At 44.0% G+C, this 26818-nt stretch overlaps 1 protein-coding gene and 1 pseudogene across 2 annotated transcripts in view; both read right to left on the reverse strand.

Moving 5' to 3' along the window:
• The window catches only part of LOC146757148 (uncharacterized), a 58226-nt pseudogene extending 54582 nt beyond the window's left edge, over positions 1–3644 (reverse strand). Inside the window, exons 1-6 of the transcript XR_014936952.1 lie at positions 3399–3644; positions 2336–2450; positions 1904–2077; positions 1686–1792; positions 1117–1254; positions 224–372 (exon numbers count right to left, since the gene is read on the reverse strand). The product of XR_014936952.1 is annotated as an uncharacterized LOC146757148 (transcript). The remainder of the gene's footprint in view (positions 1–223; positions 373–1116; positions 1255–1685; positions 1793–1903; positions 2078–2335; positions 2451–3398) is intronic.
• A 7700-nt stretch (positions 3645–11344) lies between these two features.
• On the reverse strand, positions 11345–13141 carry LOC146757149 (ankyrin repeat domain-containing protein 7-like). The gene is made up of 3 exons (XM_085523491.1): positions 12891–13141; positions 11828–11942; positions 11345–11564 (listed from the first exon to the last, which is right to left on the reverse strand). The coding sequence occupies exons 1-3, from the start codon at positions 13091–13093 to the stop codon at positions 11370–11372; spliced, it is 513 nt and encodes a 170-aa protein (XP_085379617.1). The 5' UTR covers positions 13094–13141; the 3' UTR covers positions 11345–11369.
• Between the last annotated feature and the right edge of the window lie 13677 nt (positions 13142–26818).

Genomic DNA, 26818 nt, shown 5'->3' on the forward strand with positions numbered 1-26818 from the left:
AGATGGATGTAGTGCACACAAATCACAACTGTCCCCACAGCCTGTGGAGATGCAGTGTAAACTAGCAGCAAGCAAACACATTCATAACACTTCTTATTACAGTCCACCTGATGCTTCCACTGAAGTCCACACTGAGCACGGTGAATTTAAAAGATGCAAACCAACCTAAGGAAGGGGCCACCACGATTCTGCCCATTAGCTCTACCACAGTTAAATATCCTACCTCCTCTGCTCGAAGCAGCTGCACCCAACGTAAAGCCAGCAGCTCTTGCCTGGTGAGGAGTCACTGGCACAGGGATGCCTCCTTTAGCACCTGCAGAAGCTTCCCCTGCATTCTCATGGTCTGCATATTCTGCCAGTGTTTTACTAAGACTATGGAGAGCAAAAAAGGAAATGCATTTGGGAAAAATAATCCCATAGCTACATAAACACTTAATGGGATAATAAGAGCCTTATACTATCCATCCTAAACATAACCATAGCCAAAACAATTTTCATATTCAGTAAGTGTAACATACTCTACTTTTTGCAAACCGTAACATACTCAAATATAATGGACACATCTATTTTATAGATGCACATCCAGATCTATGAAGTTATTTACTTCTGCTCGGTACCCTTTGCAGTCCAGTTTTTACAAATACAACCACTCTTATGAATGAACACCCATGGGTAAAATACTTATGTGTAGGAGGAGTTAAACTGCTTAGTAATTTAACAAAAGAAATAACAGCTAGATCTCCTCTGAAACAAAACAGGTGGTTCCTGCTCAGTGGAACTGAAGACAGTAATAACAAGGGTTCTGTTTTGAGAAGAATTTACAAACATTTCAGTTTTTCAAGTTGAACTTCTGCGTCTGTGGGCTACAGACACATTTTAATAGTGTATAGCAGGCAGACATCAGCTTAGAAACAAACACTTGAAATCTTACAGAGAATTTTGAGCAGAAGCCCTTTTCTCAACTTTCAAATTAACACCAGACACATGAACAGTATACGTGAGAAGATGTCAATGAACACATCTTCAAAATAGCACCGTTAAACTTGGTGCTGTTACCAAAAAGGTTCAAACTCAACACTGATAACTAAAAACCTAGCAATAAATTTAAAAGTTTACCTAGCATTTCCATGAAGAATAGCATAGTCCTCAGCTGTCCATCCATTAACGTCTTTATGGAAAATTTCAGCACCATAGCGAAGAAGCATTTCTACCAACTTAAGCTCCCCACCGGCCGCTGCAGTCATAAGTGGGGTTCTACAGCATCCAAAATACAAGACAAACCATACAATTTAGTCAGACATTGTAATTATTTTAATTCCCATTTGCTCAATCTCAAAGAAAAATAAAATCACTTTATGAACAGAAAAAAAAGCTTCTATATTAACAACACTTGCATACAAACTTGGCATCAATTTGAAAAACTCTCTCTGGCATAACAGCAATGTTGCTGGCACAATAGCAATTTTCCTGCCACAGCGGCTACCAGAAACAATGTTTTCTTGCAGTTCTCAATGCAGAAAACATGCAATAATGCATGTCACCTGCCAAGCTGAGACCTGCTTTCGCCAGTCACTCAACGAGCTCTTTCTCTGTGTCTTTCTACTTCAATGCTCATTCCCATCCCTCCCATCAGTCCAACCTGAAGACAACTAAGGTGACCTGCAGAGTTTAGACCATCTCCTCACCTTTCACACGGATCTCGAGTGTGAACATCAGCTCCTTTTTTAAGAAGGAGCTCTACCATTTCTTTGTGATTTTCAGAGATAGCAAGAGTAAGAGGAGTACATCCGTCCTGAAAGAACAGAAATAATTCAAGTTAAAAATCAAAAGAAACAAACAAAAAATCTACAATAAAAATATCAATGCAACTTTTTGAACTTCTCTATTGAATATCGAAATGTACCTTATTCTGAGCATTGATACGGGCACTGTGCTCAATTAACATCCCTGCTAGAAATGTGTTAGGAGTTACAGCAGCCAAGTGAAGGGCAGTGTTGCCACCAGCATCTGCCAGGTTCGGATCAGCACCATGCTCTAGCAGGATCACTGCACATCTTTCTTTCTGGCATTGTACTGCCTGGAAACAACACACACACACACACACAAAAAAAAAAAGGTAAAATTTCCAGCAGTCATATTTCACTGTGTCACTACTACTACAACTTCCCATTCCTGGAATATAAAAGCATCTGCCAAGATTAGCTAGCACATGCCAAAGCCACACTGATTACAGCATGCATGCTTCTACACAGACTTACTTAAAGAATCTGGAAAGACATCATTTAATACATAATCAATAATTCCTACTTGCAGCAACATAGTATGTTCTACTTACCTTCATCAGTGGAGATCTGTTATCACTGTCAAAAAGATTTAGCTTACACTTGTTTTCTACTAGAAACGTAACGACATCCTCACGTCCATTTGCACAAGCAAGATGCAGTGGTGTCCTAAAAGTGAAACGTGTAAATTGAAACAGACAGCTAAATAAATATTTTCACTCTGTGGTACATGAACAGGGCAAATTGCATTTCTTTATCCCAATTACCTCCCAAAATAAACAAAATAAAATAAAAACAAGCTTATTCCATTACCAGCGTGCACCAAACCATGTCCCTTAGTACAACATCTACATGTTTCTTGAACACCTCCAGGGACGGTGACTTTACCACCAACCTGGGCAGCCCATTCCAGTGCACAACCACTCTCTGGAGAGGCTTATCCTAGCATCCAACGTGAACCTCCCCTGGTGCAAGCTGAGGCTGTTCCCTCTTGTCCTAACAGCTCCCATCACGGGCAGGCTGATGAGTACCCTCCATAAGACCAGCTTCCTCCAAGGCAAAGAAGATGAGGACGAAATAACAGGCAGAACGTCAAATAACTCATCATGCCTTGTCACAGACATGGAACAACTCGAGGGTGACTGTCCCCACTGAGAAATTCCCAAATAAGTATACAAGATCCTTCACCTCCGAATAGAAGCCTGACAATATTGATCTGAGCACTGTATTTATTATTTATTTAGCACAGTGTACCGCAAAGAGCTCGAATGAGTAATTTAACTGTAACAAACACAACTTTGTGCAGGAGCCCCTCCTCACCCAAAAGCAGCCGTTACCAAGCACTGGGGAATATGACAACCTAAAGGAACCACCATCAGCTTCGCAAGCAAGAAAGCCTTCATGAAGCCAGCAGCCTTATCGCTGCCTTTTCTCACCAGCCCCCAACAGAGCTCCCAGCTCGGAGGAATGCCGAGCAGCCCTACGAGGGATCCAGGCCGGGAGGGCACATCGGAGCGGCCTCTACTGGCCGTCCCAGCCACGCGCGGCCCCCGTTAACAGCAGCCCTCTGTGCCCAGGTCATGCAGCGGGGATCCCGGCCCGGCCCGCCCCCCTTACCGCTGCGCCTTGTCTCGCTCGTCGATGTCGTGCTTCTTCAGTCCTTGCTGCACCAGGGCCAGGTCTCCGGCGGCGGCCCCGCGGTGCAGCTTGGTCAGCTCCTTCCGGCGGATCTCGTACGCACCGGCAGAGCACGCCGAGGCGGCGCTGCCGGGCGGCGGATCCCGTTTTTTCTTCTTTACGAAGCTGAGTATCTTCTTCATGTCGTCTTAAAACACTGCCGGGCCGAGCCCCGAGCAGGACGCGGAAACACGGCGCAGGCTCAGGAAGCCGCGGCCCAACCCACAGGCTGCAGGGCAGCCTCAGGCTCCCAGCCGGAGCCGGGAGCCCCACGTATGCGTTATACGTGCGATATTAAGCGATATGAAGCGATAGTAAGCGATATGAAGAGGATACACACCCGCGGAGAGCAGGAGTGTGCGCGTCTGTAGGCTCGGCTGCCTCAGAAAGCGGTTGGCAACGGTGTGTCCTGGGGCCGTTGCCTTTGGAATAGTCACGGGGATAACCGTCTGCAGGGTTATTTCTTGCCCTACTTGTGGGTATTATTTAATAGGGATCTCAAAGCACACGTTTTTAACCTGTTACTAAACCAGTTGTCAGCTTTCTGTCTTCAGTTTTCCCATCTTCCCCTCCCCCCCTCCACCTTTGTTCATACTGTTTATTAAATCTTTAATATGGGTGATTTTGAATAATATTTTAAATTCATTCCTGTTAAAAACAAATAGTTCCATTTAATTTTTATTTTTCTTCAGAAATTGGTATTTCCTGTCACAGTTCCTCATATTCTCAGTGTGTTCTCTTTGATAATCTGGAGCTTTCTCTAAGAACCATTGAGCAATTGCTATTCCTGTTGCTGTCTGCGTGAGGTGATTCCTCTTCTCTTACCCAGTACTAGATCCACGTAGCACAGTAAGATTTTCAAGTAAGGGCTTAAGTGTGGCTTAAGTGTTGCGTAAGCATTGGCATTTGGGTTAGTCTGCTAAAGACTCACCTTTCCTTTGACATAACAATACGGCTGGATAATTTAGCTCACAATCCTTGCAGCTCTGAGGTACAAAATGGCAGTCTGAAGCTCTCTTTTTGCAGTCTTTATTTTTCCCCTATTAAATCACTGTGTGTATTTTGCTTATTGAAGAGTAACAATGGCAGTAAAGGCTTGTGTGCTGCGTGTTGTCTGGTCATAGAATCTTTTAATCATAGAATGGAATGGCCTGGATTGAAAAGGCCCACAATGACCATCTAGTTTCAACCCCCCTGGATATAGCCACATCCAGCCTGGCCTTGAATGTCTCCAGGGATGGGGCATCCTCAACCCCCTTGGGCAACCTGTTTCAGTGAGTTACCACCCTCTGTGTGAAAAACTTCCTCCTAATATCTAACCTAAACCTCCCCTGCCTTAGTTTCAAACCATTCCCCTTGTCCTATCAGTATCCACAGGTGATTTACTACGCCTGATTTGCAGCTGATGTGTTTACAAGCTGGGAAATCTGGCTGGGCAGATAGCATGTTTCTGCATTGCTTGCTCCAGGGCTTTGAAGAGAACTGGGCAGTTGCAGGTAGAGACTATAGCAGCTCCAGCTCTGTCTAGGTTGGAGAGCTGGAGCTGAGGTGGTGCTTTTGATGTTACACTCTTGCTTCCCTATGCAGCCAATGTGTATGCTTAAATACAGTTTTGCTTGTTCCTGGTCCAGTCTGAAGCTCTCACACTGTATCTCATGCACATGGTCTGTTAATCCTCAGCTGGATTAACAGCTAGTTTCTATTGATAATGCTGAAAGAATTCCTTTTGGCTTACTCTAAATGAAAAAGATGCAGCTATGCTTCCCATTTTAACAATGAAAATTAAGAATAGGTTTCAAGATTGAAAAAAAAAAAATATCATTTATTTGCTTTCTTTATGACTCCATTTTCAGTTGACATAAATACATGACTTGCAGATTTTCAAATGGAATATATGGAGTTGCAACTAAAAGTTTGATCATGTCTCTCTACCAGACCTCTACAAGTCTCATTTTACCAGAGAGAAATATCCTCCTTCTTACTTGTGTCACCGCTTCTGGCAGTAAATACATTTGTGAGTGACTGTTTTTCAAGGCTGAAGCACAGGAAGAGTAAAATTTCATCAAAACTGTGATCAAAACCTGGAGTTCTCACTGAGAATGGCAATCACTGCCATTAAAGCAGCCTCATGTGGTTGTTTCACAGAAACAAGATCACATATCCCACTAGTTTTGTGGGTTTTTTGGTCTCTTTTTTACATGCTTTAATAATAAAGACTAAAAATTAAGTTTTGTTATTTTGTATATGCAGTGTTTCTTCCTGAAGTTCACACCTTATTGCCACTCTTGCCAGTATCAGTACAGCGCAGGGCCTGCAGTCACCTCCCTACCTCCCCAGACCAAATCCATGAATCATTTGCTTCTCATAGGCCTCAGATGAAAATACTATTTTATAACAACTCTAACCACGTTAAGGACAGTGAGACACTTTAAGTCAGTGCTGTGCAGTTCTACAAACTTGGCAAATACCTCTAATGAGGAGGAATGTCTAATGTGCAGCCTGAGGTCTTCGATACCACAACTAAAGCAGATCTAAACCTGAAAATACTTACACCAGCATGTTAGTGTAAACCCTTACCTTCTCTAGTGTTAACTACGGCTTGCCATAGCATCGTGGCAAGTCTCAAAACCACAAACATGGGGAAATAACGAATGGCAGGATTTTCAGAGTAGCCTATGGTCAGCACAGCTTGGGAATTCAGCTCTCCTAGGCCCTCCAGGAAAATGTCATCATGCATTTTCCTCACAGAATTACTTAACTAGTCTCAGGAGCTTGCAAAACCCACAGAGGTTTTTAACTAGCTTACTGAAGCAAAGGCTTGAAGGTTGTCCTGAGGGGCTTCATTCGTTTTGCTTTGTTGCTGAGCTGTGGTTTCCAGTCTGTCACTTCCAGCCTTGAGCCTGAAAGAGAGACAGGCCTTGCTGTGGACATTCACAAGAGCACAACTTCTGAAAGAGCAGTCTTTATGGAGGGAAACTGACAACTTCTACTTTCAAAAACTCACGTTACTTAATTGCATTCCCTTCTATTAGAATTCAAAAAATAGCTTTTTGAAAGGAACATGCACACAATTCTCCCAGCATGGAAAAAGCAACTTCTTGATTGGCAGCCCTCCTAATTACAGGTTAGTAAAACAAGGCAACCAACTTTCATATCACTGAATCTACCCTGCTGAAACGATGCTCAGTGTGCTACAGCAACCTGAGCTCATGCCCCCACTGTAACCTTAAGCTGCTCATAGGAGCAGACACGGAATGCAGCAGCCCCATTCCTTCCCAGTCACTGTCATAGCTGAGTGCACGCTGAAGCATCCTGAGCTACAGAAATGTCCCAGAGAAGGAATCAGCTCTCCACTCTGGGTTGTTACAGCAAAGACCTGAGCACCACTCTCTGGGAACTACGTGGAAACTTAGGACGGACATGGAGAAACCTCAGAGTCCAGAGCTTTGATGTGAGTATATGGCTTGTGTTGTCGTGTAATTTGGTGCCTGTTTACATTAAACATCCCCAATATGGCTGCAGTCTTTCATGTGGCACAAGCTTAGCAAAAGGGCCAATTCACAGTTGGGCATTGAAGGCAGGAGCTTGGGCTCCTCCTAGAATCAGGGATGGGGAGAATTCAGAAATACCCATTGCTCATCCACTGTTAGGTTCATGTCAGCTTCAGTGCAGAAACCTGCAGGGGGAGCAAAGTGTTTCTGTGTATCCACTAGAAGGCTGTTTCTAACACACTGCTTTGCCCCTCCAGCTTGTGAAAAGCACCCAGGCCTGCTAGCAGCATTATGTACCTTGAACAGCTGGCCTAGAGCTTAAGTATTTCAAGGTCTCATTGTTCAGAAGCATAAGGCAGAGGCAGCAGCAGAGGGAGGTGGGTCCAGAGGTGACAAGCCTAGAAGTAAGCAAGCCAAGAAGTAAGCAAGCCAACAGGGGTCCCTGCACATCCTTCAGAGAAAGTACCTCAGAGTACTGGGGAGATTCAGTCTTCCTCTTGCTCTGCTCCTGCTGCGGGCAGGGCACCTATGAAGAATGGACAAAGTGAGACACATTCAGTCTCTTGCAGTGAGTTTTCCTAAGTCTGTTAAGCCCTGTCATCAAAGCTTTGCCATGCTCTCTGTGGGGAAGTGCAGCTGCAAGCTTTGTTAAAAATTGGTGTTATCTAGCTTTACAACGTGAGTTTTCCAGTTATCATGTTCTGTGTTTTTTTTCAAGATTGTAATAGGGCCCTCTGTCAAAAGAAGCCCAACTCTATGCAGAGAGATGTGCATAATCAGGCAGAGCTTTCTAAAGAACAGCACCTGTTGCAGAACGGCAGAAGAAAAGCAAACGATCACACCTGTCATTGACATATGATCAGCTAATCTCGTTTATTCCTTGGCTGCGTGTACATTTATAATACGGATAATTAGCTCATACATATTGCAAAAGTGGAGCTCATCATTGGTTCCCAATTACATACCATCCCCAAGTATCTTTGCAGCTTCTTGTTATCATCCTGAAAGCTACTCCCTTGCTGAGTTCACAGAACCATGGCTAGTTTCTCACCATCCCAGGGCATCCTGTTGTTCTCACTGTCCTTGCAGGTGGTATGGCTGCTTGATTAACTGCACCGTGTTTACGACCCTTCTCAGCTAACTAGCTGTAAAAAACACTCTCTACATTTCCCCCGTTTTCTTTTAGGCTGAAAAGGCTCAGTTTACCGACCGACTAACCATATTTAACAAGCAATTCAGTTCATTTGTTCAATTAGTTCTCATGTAGTTTTATCCTGCCCCGTAGCTGCTGCTCTGTGAACTCCTTATCTTGATCCATGGCTGCTGCTCCATAAATTCTTCTTGTATTACAACAATTTCAAGATACTGCCTATAGAATAACAACACTACTTATATTAATAACATAACTATGATAACTCAATCAAGGCCTTGATTGACAATACTCTGAAAGTGAAAAAAGAGACAAGTCAAATACAACATAACAACATTACTGTTAAACCCACTAAAAAGAACAAATATGTTTGTACTGCAACCTAAGTTTCTGCAACCTGAAAATAAATCTGTGAGGGTCCCATTGTGTTAATCTGTAACTGATTTGGAAAAGTCTTCAATTTTCATATACTCTGATACATTGATTTTTTAATGACCACTAAAATTTGTGCAATAAATGCTTTTAAGATGCTCATAACCATGCTCTACTGACTGAGTTATCCGGGCTAATAATTGATTAATGATCGCGCAATTTAATGGAATAGCATGTCAAATAGAACCAATTTTAGAGGAAAAATGTACTAGAGTATCACTAGGGGCATTATTACTTACTGACCCTTGAGAAACAGCAAGCCATGTTGGTGTTGGATGTAACAGGCGGTGCCAGCAGGGCGTCCCCTGCTTCAAGGTGCACATTTCCTCTCTCACCCATCACAGATTCTCTCCTGCATTCAGGGTCTGAAGGATTTCTTCCAGTTGTACACCATATCTGCGTGGCCAGTACGTGATACAGAGCCCAAGTGCAACACCTGCTTGGAAAACAGAATAAACTATCAAATTTAGTTCTATTAGCGTGCACTTTTGTCTAAAATGGTCACAGAGGCTGCCTGCAGTGAGTGGGGAAAAAGGCATCATTAGTCTCAGGCAATGTGATGGGGTTACTTCCTGCTAGCAAACATTTCCAGGCTGATTAAGAGAGGTGCTGGGAAGATATCCAGGGCCTACTGACGCGAGAACAAAGAGGGACAGCAAACTTGCATTTCAGTTGCCTTTGCCCGCCTGCCTACGAAAAGAGCCCTCAGCCTTCAGTACTGCTGCACTTGCAGGTGGGGGGGAGTGAGGGTCACGAAGCACTGGAACAGGCTGCCCAGGGAGGTGGTGGAGTCTCCTTCTCTGGAGATATTCAAGACCCGCCCGGACGCCGAGCTGTGTGATGTGGTATATGGAGCCTGCTTTGGCAGGGGGGTTGGACTCGACGATCTCTAGAGGTCCCTTCTAGCCCCTACAATTCTGTGATTCTGTGATTCCGGGAGGGACGTGAAGCCGACCACTTCATGGCCCTGCAATTGCCAGCCCGAGCCAGGCACTGTATTGAGCAGCTACTGAAAGAGGCAGCAACACTTATCAAATGTTTGTTTCGCTTTTATTTACAACAAAGAGAAGCCAAATGCATCCAAAATACATTTCAATATGAAATCAAAAAGGCGGAATACTGGTAATGATTAAAGACACAGCTTCCTTAGTTCCCCTCTGGAGTCCATGAAAGGGAAAGCACAGCCAGGCCTGAAAACCGCACCACACAGTGTGTGTCCTTTGGTGCACCTGTGAGGACGCAATCCAGGCGATTCTGCTGTCCTTTGTGCCTTTCTGCTCAAGCCCTTATCGTTTCTTTTTGCTTTCCTTCTTGGCTTTCTTGCTCAGCTGAGCAGCACTTGCCTTGGGTTTCTTCACTGTCTCCCAAGTCTGATACTCAAAACCCTCCGAGTCCTGCAAGAATCAATTGGGAAACAGTCAGGGAGCTTTAACCATAGCCAAAACAATTTTCATATTCAGTAAGTGTAACATACTCTACTTTTTGCAAACCGTAACATACTCAAATATAATGGACACATCTATTTTATAGATGCACATCCAGATCTATGAAGTTATTTACTTCTGCTCGGTACCCTTTGCAGTCCAGTTTTTACAAATACAACCACTCTTATGAATGAACACCCATGGGTAAAATACTTATGTGTAGGAGGAGTTAAACTGCTTAGTAATTTAACAAAAGAAATAACAGCTAGATCTCCTCTGAAACAAAACAGGTGGTTCCTGCTCAGTGGAACTGAAGACAGTAATAACAAGGGTTCTGTTTTGAGAAGAATTTACAAACATTTCAGTTTTTCAAGTTGAACTTCTGCGTCTGTGGGCTACAGACACATTTTAATAGTGTATAGCAGGCAGACATCAGCTTAGAAACAAACACTTGAAATCTTACAGAGAATTTTGAGCAGAAGCCCTTTTCTCAACTTTCAAATTAACACCAGACACATGAACAGTATACGTGAGAAGATGTCAATGAACACATCTTCAAAATAGCACCGTTAAACTTGGTGCTGTTACCAAAAAGGTTCAAACTCAACACTGATAACTAAAAACCTAGCAATAAATTTAAAAGTTTACCTAGCATTTCCATGAAGGATAGCATAGTCCTCAGCTGTCCATCCATTAACGTCTTTATGGAAAATTTCAGCACCATAGCGAAGAAGCATTTCTACCAACTTAAGCTCCCCACCGGCCGCTGCAGTCATAAGTGGGGTTCTACAGCATCCAAAATACAAGACAAACCATACAATTTAGTCAGACATTGTAATTATTTTAATTCCCATTTGCTCAATCTCAAAGAAAAATAAAATCACTTTATGAACAGAAAAAAAAGCTTCTATATTAACAACACTTGCATACAAACTTGGCATCAATTTGAAAAACTCTCTCTGGCATAACAGCAATGTTGCTGGCACAATAGCAATTTTCCTGCCACAGCGGCTACCAGAAACAATGTTTTCTTGCAGTTTTCAATGCAGAAAACATGCAATAATGCATGTCACCTGCCAAGCTGAGACCTGCTTTCGCCAGTCACTCAACGAGCTCTTTCTCTGTGTCTTTCTACTTCAATGCTCATTCCCATCCCTCCCATCAGTCCAACCTGAAGACAACTAAGGTGACCTGCAGAGTTTAGACCATCTCCTCACCTTTCACACGGATCTCGAGTGTGAACATCAGCTCCTTTTTTAAGAAGGAGCTCTACCATTTCTTTGTGATTTTCAGAGATAGCAAGAGTAAGAGGAGTACATCCGTCCTGAAAGAACAGAAATAATTCAAGTTAAAAATCAAAAGAAACAAACAAAAAATCTACAATAAAAATATCAATGCAACTTTTTGAACTTCTCTATTGAATATCGAAATGTACCTTATTCTGAGCATTGATACGGGCACTGTGCTCAATTAACATCCCTGCTAGAAATGTGTTAGGAGTTACAGCAGCCAAGTGAAGGGCAGTGTTGCCACCAGCATCTGCCAGGTTCGGATCAGCACCATGCTCTAGCAGGATCACTGCACATCTTTCTTTCTGGCATTGTACTGCCTGGAAACAACACACACACACACACACACACACACAAAAAAAAGGCAAAATTTCCAGCAGTCATATTTCACTGTGTCACTACTACTACAACTTCCCATTCCTGGAATATAAAAGCATCTGCCAAGATTAGCTAGCACATGCCAAAGCCACACTGATTACAGCATGCATGCTTCTACACAGACTTACTTAAAGAATCTGGAAAGACATCATTTAATACATAATCAATAATTCCTACTTGCAGCAACATAGTATGTTCTACTTACCTTCATCAGTGGAGATCTGTTATCACTGTCAAAAAGATTTAGCTTACACTTGTTTTCTACTAGAAACGTAACGACATCCTCACGTCCATTTGCACAAGCAAGATGCAGTGGTGTCCTAAAAGTGAAACGTGTAAATTGAAACAGACAGCTAAATAAATATTTTCACTCTGTGGTACATGAACAGGGCAAATTGCATTTCTTTATCCCAATTACCTCCCAAAATAAACAAAATAAAATAAAAACAAGCTTATTCCATTACCAGCGTGCACCAAACCATGTCCCTTAGTACAACATCTACATGTTTCTTGAACACCTCCAGGGACGGTGACTTTACCACCAACCTGGGCAGCCCATTCCAGTGCACAACCACTCTCTGGAGAGGCTTATCCTAGCATCCAACGTGAACCTCCCCTGGTGCAAGCTGAGGCTGTTCCCTCTTGTCCTAACAGCTCCCATCACGGGCAGGCTGATGAGTACCCTCCATAAGACCAGCTTCCTCCAAGGCAGGGAAGATGAGGACAAAATAACAGGCAGAACGTCAAATAACTCATCATGCCTTGTCACAGACATGGAACAACTCGAGGGTGACTGTCCCCACTGAGAAATTCCCAAATAAGTATACAAGATCCTTCACCTCCGAACAGAAGCCTGACAATATTGATCTGAGCACTGTATTTATTATTTATTTAGCACAGTGTACCGCAAAGAGCTCGAATGAGTAATTTAACTGTAACAAACACAACTTTGTGCAGGAGCCCCTCCTCACCCAAAAGCAGCCGTTACCAAGCACTGGGGAATATGACAACCTAAAGGAACCACCATCAGCTTCGCAAGCAAGAAAGCCTTCATGAAGCCAGCAGCCTTATCGCTGCCTTTTCTCACCAGCCCCCAACAGAGCTCCCAGCTCGGAGGAATGCCGAGCAGCCCTACGAGGGATCCAGGCCGGGAGGGCACATCGGAGCGGCCTCTACCGGCCGTCCCAGCCACACGCGGCCCCCGTTAACAGCAGCCCTCTGTGCCCAGGTCATGCAGCGGGGATCCCGGCCCGGCCCGCCGCCCTTACCGCTGCGCCTTGTCGCGCTCGTCGATGTCGTGCTTCTTCAGTCCTTGCTGCACCAGGGCCAGGTCTCCGGCGGCGGCCCCTCGGTGCAGCTTGGTCAGCTCCTTCCGGCGGATCTCGTACGCACCGGCGGAGCACGCCGAGGCGGCGCTGCCGGGCGGCGGATCCCGTATTTTCTTCTTTACGAAGCTGAGCATCTTCTTCATATTGTCTCAAAACTCTGCCGGGCCGAGTCCCGAGCAGGACGCGGAAACACGGCGCACGCTCAGGAAGCCGCGGCCCAACCCACAGGCTGCAGGGCAGCCTCAGGCTCCCAGCCGGAGCCGGGAGCCCCACGTATGCGTTATACGTGCGATATTAAGCGATATGAAGCGATAGTAAGCGATATGAAGAGGATACACACCCGCGGAGAGCAGGAGTGTGCGCGTCTGTAGGCTCGGCTGCCTCAGAAAGCGGTTGGCAACGGTGTGTCCTGGGGCCGTTGCCTTTGGAATAGTCACGGGGATAACCGTCTGCAGGGTTATTTCTTGCCCTACTTGTGGGTATTATTTAATAGGGATCTCAAAGCACACGTTTTTAACCTGTTACTAAACCAGTTGTCAGCTTTCTGTCTTCAGTTTTCCCATCTTCCCCTCCCCCCCTCCACCTTTGTTCATACTGTTTATTAAATCTTTAATATGGGTGATTTTGAATAATATTTTAAATTCATTCCTGTTAAAAACAAATAGTTCCATTTAATTTTTATTTTTCTTCAGAAATTGGTATTTCCTGTCACAGTTCCTCATATTCTCAGTGTGTTCTCTTTGGTAATCTGGAGCTTTCTCTAAGAACCACTGAGCAATTGCTATTCCTGTTGCTGTCTGCGTGAGGTGATTCCTCTTCTTTTACCCAGTACTAGATCCACGTAGCACAGTAAGATTTTCAAGTAAGGGCTTAAGTGTGGCTTAAGTGTTGCGTAAGCATTGGCATTTGGGTTAGTCTGCTAAAGACTCACCTTTCCTTTGACATAACAATACGGCTGGATAATTTAGCTCACAATCCTTGCAGCTCTGAGGTACAAAATGGCAGTCTGAAGCTCTCTTTTTGCAGTCTTTATTTTTCCCCTATTAAATCACTGTGTGTATTTTGCTTATTGAAGAGTAACAATGGCAGTAAAGGCTTGTGTGCTGCGTGTTGTCTGGTCATAGAATCTTTTAATCATAGAATGGAATGGCCTGGATTGAAAAGGCCCACAATGACCATCTAGTTTCAACCCCCCTGGATATAGCCACATCCAGCCTGGCCTTGAATGTCTCCAGGGATGGGGCATCCTCAACCCCCTTGGGCAACCTGTTTCAGTGAGTTACCACCCTCTGTGTGAAAAACTTCCTCCTAATATCTAACCTAAACCTCCCCTGCCTTAGTTTCAAACCATTCCCCTTGTCCTATCAGTATCCACAGGTGATTTACTACGCCTGATTTGCAGCTGATGTGTTTACAAGCTGGGAAATCTGGCTGGGCAGATAGCATGTTTCTGCATTGCTTGCTCCAGGGCTTTGAAGAGAACTGGGCAGTTGCAGGTAGAGACTATAGCAGCTCCAGCTCTGTCTAGGTTGGAGAGCTAGAGCTGAGGTGGTGCTTTTGATGTTACACTCTTGCTTTCCTATGCAGCCAATGTGTATGCTTAAATACAGTTTTGCTTGTTCCTGGTCCAGTCTGAAGCTCTCACACTGTATCTCATGCACATGGTCTGTTAATCCTCAGCTGGATTAACAGCTAGTTTCTATTGATAATGCTGAAATAATTCCTTTTGGCTTACTCTAAATGAAAAAGATGCAGCTATGCTTCCCATTTTAACAATGAAAATTAAGAATAGGTTTCAAGATTGAAAAAAAAAATATATCATTTATTTGCTTTCTTTATGACTCCATTTTCAGTTGACATAAATACATGACTTGCAGATTTTCAAATGGAATATATGGAGTTGCAACTAAAAGTTTGATCATGTCTCTCTACCAGACCTCTACAAGTCTCATTTTACCAGAGAGAAATATCCTCCTTCTTACTTGTGTCACCGCTTCTGGCAGTAAATACATTTGTGAGTGACTGTTTTTCAAGGCTGAAGCACAGGAAGAGTAAAATTTCATCAAAACTGTGATCAAAACCTGGAGTTCTCACTGAGAATGGCAATCACTGCCATTAAAGCAGCCTCATGTGGTTGTTTCACAGAAACAAGATCACATATCCCACTAGTTTTGTGGGTTTTTTGGTCTCTTTTTTACATGCTTTAATAATAAAGACTAAAAATTAAGTTTTGTTATTTTGTATATGCAGTGTTTCTTCCTGAAGTTCACACCTTATTGCCACTCTTGCCAGTATCAGTACAGCGCAGGGCCTGCAGTCACCTCCCTACCTCCCCAGACCAAATCCATGAATCATTTGCTTCTCATAGGCCTCAGATGAAAATACTATTTTATAACAACTCTAACCACGTTAAGGACAGTGAGACACTTTAAGTCAGTGCTGTGCAGTTCTACAAACTTGGCAAATACCTCTAATGAGGAGGAATGTCTAACGTGCAGCCTGAGGTCTTCGATACCACAACTAAAGCAGATCTAAACCTGAAAATACTTACACCAGCATGTTAGTGTAAACCCTTACCTTCTCTAGTGTTAACTACGGCTTGCCATAGCATCGTGGCAAGTCTCAAAACCACAAACGTGGGGAAATAACGAATGGCAGGATTTTCAGAGTAGCCTATGGTCAGCACAGCTTGGGAATTCAGCTCTCCTAGGCCCTCCAGGAAAATGTCATCATGCATTTTCCTCACAGAATTACTTAACTAGTCTCAGGAGCTTGCAAAACCCACAGAGGTTTTTAACTAGCTTACTGAAGCAAAGGCTTGAAGGTTGTCCTGAGGGGCTTCATTCGTTTTGCTTTGTTGCTGAGCTGTGGTTTCCAGTCTGTCACTTCCAGCCTTGAGCCTGAAAGAGAGACAGGCCTTGCTGTGGACATTCACAAGAGCACAACTTCTGAAAGAGCAGTCTTTATGGAGGGAAACTGACAACTTCTACTTTCAAAAACTCACGTTACTTAATTGCATTCCCTTCTATTAGAATTCAAAAAATAGCTTTTTGAAAGGAACATGCACACAATTCTCCCAGCATGGAAAAAGCAACTTCTTGATTGGCAGCCCTCCTAATTACAGGTTAGTAAAACAAGGCAACCAACTTTCATATCACTGAATCTACCCTGCTGAAACGATGCTCAGTGTGCTACAGCAACCTGAGCTCATGCCCCCACTGTAACCTTAAGCTGCTCATAGGAGCAGACACGGAATGCAGCAGCCCCATTCCTTCCCAGTCACTGTCATAGCTGAGTGCACGCTGAAGCATCCTGAGCTACAGAAATGTCCCAGAGAAGGAATCAGCTCTCCACTCTGGGTTGTTACAGCAAAGACCTGAGCACCACTCTCTGGGAACTACGTGGAAACTTAGGACGGACATGGAGAAACCTCAGAGTCCAGAGCTTTGATGTGAGTATATGGCTTGTGTTGTCGTGTAATTTGGTGCCTGTTTACATTAAACATCCCCAATATGGCTGCAGTCTTTCATGTGGCACAAGCTTAGCAAAAGGGCCAATTCACAGTTGGGCATTGAAGGCAGGAGCTTGGGCTCCTCCTAGAATCAGGGATGGGGAGAATTCAGAAATACCCATTGCTCATCCACTGTTAGGTTCATGTCAGCTTCAGTGCAGAAACCTGCAGGGGGAGCAAAGTGTTTCTGTGTATCCACTAGAAGGCTGTTTCTAACACACTGCTTTGCCCCTCCAGCTTGTGAAAAGCACCCAGGCCTGCTAGCAGCATTATGTACCTTGAACAGCTGGCCTAGAGCTTAAGTATTTCAAGGTCTCATTGTTCAGAAGCATAAGGCAGAGGCAGCAGCAGAGGGAGGTGGGTCCAGAGGTGACAAGCCTAGAAGTAAGCAAGCCAAGAAGTAAGCAAGCCAACAGGGGTCCCTGCACATCCTTCAGAGAAAGTACCTCAGAGTACTGGGGAGATTCAGTCTTCCTCTTGCTCTGCTCCTGCTGCGGGCAGGGCACCTATGAAGAATGGACAAAGTGAGACACATTCAGTCTCTTGCAGTGAGTTTTCCTAAGTCTGTTAAGCCCTGTCATCAAAGCTTTGCCATGCTCTCTGTGGGGAAGTGCAGCTGCAAGCTTTGTTAAAAATTGGTGTTATCTAGCTTTACAACGTGAGTTTTCCAGTTATCATGTTCTGTGTTTTTTTTCAAGATTGTAATAGGGCCCTCTGTCAAAAGAAGCCCAACTCTATGCAGAGAGATGTGCATAATCAGGCAGAGCTTTCTAAAGAACAGCACCTGTTGCAGAACGGCGGGAGAAAAGCAAACGATCACACCTGTCATTGACATATGATCAGCTAATCTCGTTTATTCCTTGGCTGCGTGTACATTTATAATACGGATAATTAGCTCATACATATTGCAAAAGTGGAGCTCATCATTGGTTCCCAATTACATACCATCCCCAAGTATCTTTGCAGCTTCTTGTTATCATCCTGAAAGCTACTCCCTTGCTGAGTTCACAGAACCATGGCTAGTTTCTCACCATCCCAGGGCATCCTGTTGTTCTCACTGTCCTTGCAGGTGGTATGGCTGCTTGATTAACTGCACCGTGTTTACGACCCTTCTCAGCTAACTAGCTGTAAAAAACACTCTCTACATTTCCCCCGTTTTCTTTTAGGCTGAAAAGGCTCAGTTTACCGACCGACTAACCATATTTAACAAGCAATTCAGTTCATTTGTTCAATTAGTTCTCATGTAGTTTTATCCTGCCCCGTAGCTGCTGCTCTGTGAACTCCTTATCTTGATCCATGGCTGCTGCTCCATAAATTCTTCTTGTATTACAACAATTTCAAGATACTGCCTATAGAATAACAACACTACTTATATTAATAACATAACTATGATAACTCAATCAAGGCCTTGATTGACAATACTCTGAAAGTGAAAAAAGAGACAAGTCAAATACAACATAACAACATTACTGTTAAACCCACTAAAAAGAACAAATATGTTTGTACTGCAACCTAAGTTTCTGCAACCTGAAAATAAATCTGTGAGGGTCCCATTGTGTTAATCTGTAACTGATTTGGAAAAGTCTTCAATTTTCATATACTCTGATACATTGATTTTTTAATGACCACTAAAATTTGTGCAATAAATGCTTTTAAGATGCTCATAACCATGCTCTACTGACTGAGTTATCCGGGCTAATAATTGATTAATGATCGCGCAATTTAATGGAATAGCATGTCAAATAGAACCAATTTTAGAGGAAAAATGTACTAGAGTATCACTAGGGGCATTATTACTTACTGACCCTTGAGAAACAGCAAGCCATGTTGGTGTTGGATGTAACAGGCGGTGCCAGCAGGGCGTCCCCTGCTTCAAGGTGCACATTTCCTCTCTCACCCATCACAGATTCTCTCCTGCATTCAGGGTCTGAAGGATTTCTTCCAGTTGTACACCATATCTGCGTGGCCAGTACGTGATACAGAGCCCAAGTGCAACACCTGCTTGGAAAACAGAATAAACTATCAAATTTAGTTCTATTAGCGTGCACTTTTGTCTAAAATGGTCACAGAGGCTGCCTGCAGTGAGTGGGGAAAAAGGCATCATTAGTCTCAGGCAATGTGATGGGGTTACTTCCTGCTAGCAAACATTTCCAGGCTGATTAAGAGAGGTGCTGGGAAGATATCCAGGGCCTACTGACGCGAGAACAAAGAGGGACAGCAAACTTGCATTTCAGTTGCCTTTGCCCGCCTGCCTACGAAAAGAGCCCTCAGCCTTCAGTACTGCTGCACTTGCAGGTGGGGGGGAGTGAGGGTCACGAAGCACTGGAACAGGCTGCCCAGGGAGGTGGTGGAGTCTCCTTCTCTGGAGATATTCAAGACCCGCCCGGACGCCGAGCTGTGTGATGTGGTATATGGAGCCTGCTTTGGCAGGGGGGTTGGACTCGACGATCTCTAGAGGTCCCTTCTAGCCCCTACAATTCTGTGATTCTGTGATTCCGGGAGGGACGTGAAGCCGACCACTTCATGGCCCTGCAATTGCCAGCCCGAGCCAGGCACTGTATTGAGCAGCTACTGAAAGAGGCAGCAACACTTATCAAATGTTTGTTTCGCTTTTATTTACAACAAAGAGAAGCCAAATGCATCCAAAATACATTTCAATATGAAATCAAAAAGGCGGAATACTGGTAATGATTAAAGACACAGCTTCCTTAGTTCCCCTCTGGAGTCCATGAAAGGGAAAGCACAGCCAGGCCTGAAAACCGCACCACACAGTGTGTGTCCTTTGGTGCACCTGTGAGGACGCAATCCAGGCGATTCTGCTGTCCTTTGTGCCTTTCTGCTCAAGCCCTTATCGTTTCTTTTTGCTTTCCTTCTTGGCTTTCTTGCTCAGCTGAGCAGCACTTGCCTTGGGTTTCTTCACTGTCTCCCAAGTCTGATACTCAAAACCCTCCGAGTCCTGCAAGAATCAATTGGGAAACAGTCAGGGAGCTTTAACCATAGCCAAAACAATTTTCATATTCAGTAAGTGTAACATACTCTACTTTTTGCAAACCGTAACATACTCAAATATAATGGACACATCTATTTTATAGATGCACATCCAGATCTATGAAGTTATTTACTTCTGCTCGGTACCCTTTGCAGTCCAGTTTTTACAAATACAACCACTCTTATGAATGAACACCCATGGGTAAAATACTTATGTGTAGGAGGAGTTAAACTGCTTAGTAATTTAACAAAAGAAATAACAGCTAGATCTCCTCTGAAACAAAACAGGTGGTTCCTGCTCAGTGGAACTGAAGACAGTAATAACAAGGGTTCTGTTTTGAGAAGAATTTACAAACATTTCAGTTTTTCAAGTTGAACTTCTGCGTCTGTGGGCTACAGACACATTTTAATAGTGTATAGCAGGCAGACATCAGCTTAGAAACAAACACTTGAAATCTTACAGAGAATTTTGTGCAGAAGCCCTTTTCTCAACTTTCAAATTAACACCAGACACATGGACAGTATACGTGAGAAGATGTCAATGAACACATCTTCAAAATAGCACCGTTAAACTTGGTGCTGTTACCAAAAAGGTTCAAACTCAACACTGATAACTAAAAACCTAGCAATAAATTTAAAAGTTTACCTAGCATTTCCATGAAGGATAGCATAGTCCTCAGCTGTCCATCCATTAACGTCTTTATGGAAAATTTCAGCACCATAGCGAAGAAGCATTTCTACCAACTTAAGCTCCCCACCGGCCGCTGCAGTCATAAGTGGGGTTCTACAGCATCCAAAATACAAGACAAACCATACAATTTAGTCAGACATTGTAATTATTTTAATTCCCATTTGCTCAATCTCAAAGAAAAATAAAATCACTTTATGAACAGAAAAAAAAGCTTCTATATTAACAACACTTGCATACAAACTTGGCATCAATTTGAAAAACTCTCTCTGGCATAACAGCAATGTTGCTGGCACAATAGCAATTTTCCTGCCACAGCGGCTACCAGAAACAATGTTTTCTTGCAGTTTTCAATGCAGAAAACATGCAATAATGCATGTCACCTGCCAAGCTGAGACCTGCTTTCGCCAGTCACTCAACGAGCTCTTTCTCTGTGTCTTTCTACTTCAATGCTCATTCCCATCCCTCCCATCAGTCCAACCTGAAGACAACTAAGGTGACCTGCAGAGTTTAGACCATCTCCTCACCTTTCACACGGATCTTGAGTGTGAACATCAGCTCCTTTTTTAAGAAGGAGCTCTACCATTTCTTTGTGATTTTCAGAGATAGCAAGAGTAAGAGGAGTACATCCGTCCTGAAAGAACAGAAATAATTCAAGTTAAAAATCAAAAGAAACAAACAAAAAATCTACAATAAAAATATCAATGCAACTTTTTGAACTTCTCTATTGAATATCGAAATGTACCTTATTCTGAGCATTGATACGGGCACTGTGCTCAATTAACATCCCTGCTAGAAATGTGTTAGGAGTTACAGCAGCCAAGTGAAGGGCAGTGTTGCCACCAGCATCTGCCAGGTTCGGATCAGCACCATGCTCTAGCAGGATCACTGCACATCTTTCTTTCTGGCATTGTACTGCCTGGAAACAACACACACACACACACACACACACACAAAAAAAAAAAGGTAAAATTTCCAGCAGTCATATTTCACTGTGTCACTACTACTACAACTTCCCATTCCTGGAATATAAAAGCATCTGCCAAGATTAGCTAGCACATGCCAAAGCCACACTGATTACAGCATGCATGCTTCTACACAGACTTACTTAAAGAATCTGGAAAGACATCATTTAATACATAATCAATAATTCCTACTTGCAGCAACATAGTATGTTCTACTTACCTTCATCAGTGGAGATCTGTTATCACTGTAAAAAGATTTAGCTTACACTTGTTTTCTACTAGAAACGTAACGACATCCTCACGTCCATTTGCACAAGCAAGATGCAGTGGTGTCCTAAAAGTGAAACGTGTAAATTGAAACAGACAGCTAAATAAATATTTTCACTCTGTAGTACATGAACAGGGCAAATTGCATTTCTTTATCCCAATTACCTCCCAAAATAAACAAAATAAAATAAAAACAAGCTTATTCCATTACCAGCGTGCACCAAACCATGTCCCTTAGTACAACATCTACATGTTTCTTGAACACCTCCAGGGACGGTGACTTTACCACCAACCTGGGCAGCCCATTCCAGTGCACAACCACTCTCTGGAGAGGCTTATCCTAGCATCCAACGTGAACCTCCCCTGGTGCAAGCTGAGGCTGTTCCCTCTTGTCCTAACAGCTCCCATCACGGGCAGGCTGATGAGTACCCTCCATAAGACCAGCTTCCTCCAAGGCAAAGAAGATGAGGACGAAATAACAGGCAGAACGTCAAATAACTCATCATGCCTTGTCACAGACATGGAACAACTCGAGGGTGACTGTCCCCACTGAGAAATTCCCAAATAAGTATACAAGATCCTTCACCTCCGAACAGAAGCCTGACAATATTGATCTGAGCACTGTATTTATTATTTATTTAGCACAGTGTACCGCAAAGAGCTCGAATGAGTAATTTAACTGTAACAAACACAACTTTGTGCAGGAGCCCCTCCTCACCCAAAAGCAGCCGTTACCAAGCACTGGGGAATATGACAACCTAAAGGAACCACCATCAGCTTCGCAAGCAAGAAAGCCTTCATGAAGCCAGCAGCCTTATCGCTGCCTTTTCTCACCAGCCCCCAACAGAGCTCCCAGCTCGGAGGAATGCCGAGCAGCCCTACGAGGGATCCAGGCCGGGAGGGCACATCGGAGCGGCCTCTACCGGCCGTCCCAGCCACGCGCGGCCCCCGTTAACAGCAGCCCTCTGTGCCCAGGTCATGCAACGGGGATCCCGGCCCGGCCCGCCGCCCTTACCGCTGCGCCTTGTCGCGCTCGTCGATGTCGTGCTTCTTCAGTCCTTGCTGCACCAGGGCCAGGTCTCCGGCGGCGGCCCCTCGGTGCAGCTTGGTCAGCTCCTTCCGGCGGATCTCGTACGCACCGGCGGAGCACGCCGAGGCGGCGCTGCCGGGCGGCGGATCCCGTTTTTTCTTCTTTACGAAGCTGAGCATCTTCTTCATATTGTCTCAAAACTCTGCCGGGCCGAGCCCCGAGCAGGACGCGGAAACACGGCGCACGCTCAGGAAGCCGCGGCCCAACCCACAGGCTGCAGGGCAGCCTCAGGCTCCCAGCCGGAGCCGGGAGCCCCACGTATGCGTTATACGTGCGATATTAAGCGATATGAAGCGATAGTAAGCGATATGAAGAGGATACACACCCGCGGAGAGCAGGAGTGTGCGCGTCTGTAGGCTCGGCTGCCTCAGAAAGCGGTTGGCAACGGTGTGTCCTGGGGCCGTTGCCTTTGGAATAGTCACGGGGATAACCGTCTGCAGGGTTATTTCTTGCCCTACTTGTGGGTATTATTTAATAGGGATCTCAAAGCACACGTTTTTAACCTGTTACTAAACCAGTTGTCAGCTTTCTGTCTTCAGTTTTCCCATCTTCCCCTCCCCCCCTCCACCTTTGTTCATACTGTTTATTAAATCTTTAATATGGGTGATTTTGAATAATATTTTAAATTCATTCCTGTTAAAAACAAATAGTTCCATTTAATTTTTATTTTTCTTCAGAAATTGGTATTTCCTGTCACAGTTCCTCATATTCTCAGTGTGTTCTCTTTGGTAATCTGGAGCTTTCTCTAAGAACCACTGAGCAATTGCTATTCCTGTTGCTGTCTGCGTGAGGTGATTCCTCTTCTTTTACCCAGTACTAGATCCACGTAGCACAGTAAGATTTTCAAGTAAGGGCTTAAGTGTGGCTTAAGTGTTGCGTAAGCATTGGCATTTGGGTTAGTCTGCTAAAGACTCACCTTTCCTTTGACATAACAATACGGCTGGATAATTTAGCTCACAATCCTTGCAGCTCTGAGGTACAAAATGGCAGTCTGAAGCTCTCTTTTTGCAGTCTTTATTTTTCCCCTATTAAATCACTGTGTGTATTTTGCTTATTGAAGAGTAACAATGGCAGTAAAGGCTTGTGTGCTGCGTGTTGTCTGGTCATAGAATCTTTTAATCATAGAATGGAATGGCCTGGATTGAAAAGGCCCACAATGACCATCTAGTTTCAACCCCCCTGGATATAGCCACATCCAGCCTGGCCTTGAATGTCTCCAGGGATGGGGCATCCTCAACCCCCTTGGGCAACCTGTTTCAGTGAGTTACCACCCTCTGTGTGAAAAACTTCCTCCTAATATCTAACCTAAACCTCCCCTGCCTTAGTTTCAAACCATTCCCCTTGTCCTATCAGTATCCACAGGTGATTTACTACGCCTGATTTGCAGCTGATGTGTTTACAAGCTGGGAAATCTGGCTGGGCAGATAGCATGTTTCTGCATTGCTTGCTCCAGGGCTTTGAAGAGAACTGGGCAGTTGCAGGTAGAGACTATAGCAGCTCCAGCTCTGTCTAGGTTGGAGAGCTAGAGCTGAGGTGGTGCTTTTGATGTTACACTCTTGCTTTCCTATGCAGCCAATGTGTATGCTTAAATACAGTTTTGCTTGTTCCTGGTCCAGTCTGAAGCTCTCACACTGTATCTCATGCACATGGTCTGTTAATCCTCAGCTGGATTAACAGCTAGTTTCTATTGATAATGCTGAAATAATTCCTTTTGGCTTACTCTAAATGAAAAAGATGCAGCTATGCTTCCCATTTTAACAATGAAAATTAAGAATAGGTTTCAAGATTGAAAAAAAAAATATATCATTTATTTGCTTTCTTTATGACTCCATTTTCAGTTGACATAAATACATGACTTGCAGATTTTCAAATGGAATATATGGAGTTGCAACTAAAAGTTTGATCATGTCTCTCTACCAGACCTCTACAAGTCTCATTTTACCAGAGAGAAATATCCTCCTTCTTACTTGTGTCACTGCTTCTGGCAGTAAATACATTTGTGAGTGACTGTTTTTCAAGGCTGAAGCACAGGAAGAGTAAAATTTCATCAAAACTGTGATCAAAACCTGGAGTTCTCACTGAGAATGGCAATCACTGCCATTAAAGCAGCCTCATGTGGTTGTTTCACAGAAACAAGATCACATATCCCACTAGTTTTGTGGGTTTTTTGGTCTCTTTTTTACATGCTTTAATAATAAAGACTAAAAATTAAGTTTTGTTATTTTGTATATGCAGTGTTTCTTCCTGAAGTTCACACCTTATTGCCACTCTTGCCAGTATCAGTACAGCACAGGGCCTGCAGTCACCTCCCTACCTCCCCAGACCAAATCCATGAATCATTTGCTTCTCATAGGCCTCAGATGAAAATACTATTTTATAACAACTCTAACCACGTTAAGGACAGTGAGACACTTCAAGTCAGTGCTGTGCAGTTCTACAAACTTGGCAAATACCTCTAATGCAGGAGGAATGTCTAACGTGCAGCCTGAGGTCTTCGATACCACAACTAAAGCAGATCTAAACCTGAAAATACTTACACCAGCATGTTAGTGTAAACCCTTACCTTCTCTAGTGTTAACTACGGCTTGCCATAGCATCGTGGCAAGTCTCAAAACCACAAACGTGGGGAAATAACGAATGGCAGGATTTTCAGAGTAGCCTATGGTCAGCACAGCTTGGGAATTCAGCTCTCCTAGGCCCTCCAGGAAAATGTCATCATGCATTTTCCTCACAGAATTACTTAACTAGTCTCAGGAGCTTGCAAAACCCACAGAGGTTTTTAACTAGCTTACTGAAGCAAAGGCTTGAACGTTGTCCTGAGGGGCTTCATTCGTTTTGCTTTGTTGCTGAGCTGTGGTTTCCAGTCTGTCACTTCCAGCCTTGAGCCTGAAAGAGAGACAGGCCTTGCTGTGGACATTCACAAGAGCACAACTTCTGAAAGAGCAGTCTTTATGGAGGGAAACTGACAACTTCTACTTTCAAAAACTCACGTTACTTAATTGCATTCCCTTCTATTAGAATTCAAAAAATAGCTTTTTGAAAGGAACATGCACACAATTCTCCCAGCATGGAAAAAGCAACTTCTTGATTGGCAGCCCTCCTAATTACAGGTTAGTAAAACAAGGCAACCAACTTTCATATCACTGAATCTACCCTGCTGAAACGATGCTCAGTGTGCTACAGCAACCTGAGCTCATGCCCCCACTGTAACCTTAAGCTGCTCATAGGAGCAGACACGGAATGCAGCAGCCCCATTCCTTCCCAGTCACTGTCATAGCTGAGTGCACGCTGAAGCATCCTGAGCTACAGAAATGTCCCAGAGAAGGAATCAGCTCTCCACTCTGGGTTGTTACAGCAAAGACCTGAGCACCACTCTCTGGGAACTACGTGGAAACTTAGGACGGACATGGAGAAACCTCAGAGTCCAGAGCTTTGATGTGAGTATATGGCTTGTGTTGTCGTGTAATTTGGTGCCTGTTTACATTAAACATCCCCAATATGGCTGCAGTCTTTCATGTGGCACAAGCTTAGCAAAAGGGCCAATTCACAGTTGGGCATTGAAGGCAGGAGCTTGGGCTCCTCCTAGAATCAGGGATGGGGAGAATTCAGAAATACCCATTGCTCATCCACTGTTAGGTTCATGTCAGCTTCAGTGCAGAAACCTGCAGGGGGAGCAAAGTGTTTCTGTGTATCCACTAGAAGGCTGTTTCTAACACACTGCTTTGCCCCTCCAGCTTGTGAAAAGCACCCAGGCCTGCTAGCAGCATTATGTACCTTGAACAGCTGGCCTAGAGCTTAAGTATTTCAAGGTCTCATTGTTCAGAAGCATAAGGCAGAGGCAGCAGCAGAGGGAGGTGGGTCCAGAGGTGACAAGCCTAGAAGTAAGCAAGCCAAGAAGTAAGCAAGCCAACAGGGGTCCCTGCACATCCTTCAGAGAAAGTACCTCAGAGTACTGGGGAGATTCAGTCTTCCTCTTGCTCTGCTCCTGCTGCGGGCAGGGCACCTATGAAGAATGGACAAAGTGAGACACATTCAGTCTCTTGCAGTGAGTTTTCCTAAGTCTGTTAAGCCCTGTCATCAAAGCTTTGCCATGCTCTCTGTGGGGAAGTGCAGCTGCAAGCTTTGTTAAAAATTGGTGTTATCTAGCTTTACAACGTGAGTTTTCCAGTTATCATGTTCTGTGTTTTTTTTCAAGATTGTAATAGGGCCCTCTGTCAAAAGAAGCCCAACTCTATGCAGAGAGATGTGCATAATCAGGCAGAGCTTTCTAAAGAACAGCACCTGTTGCAGAACGGCGGGAGAAAAGCAAACGATCACACCTGTCATTGACATATGATCAGCTAATCTCGTTTATTCCTT

The sequence above is a fragment of the Coturnix japonica genome, chromosome 24 (assembly GCF_054131305.1).
Source record: "Coturnix japonica strain WE chromosome 24, WE-NBRP24, whole genome shotgun sequence".
Taxonomy (NCBI): domain Eukaryota; kingdom Metazoa; phylum Chordata; class Aves; order Galliformes; family Phasianidae; genus Coturnix; species Coturnix japonica.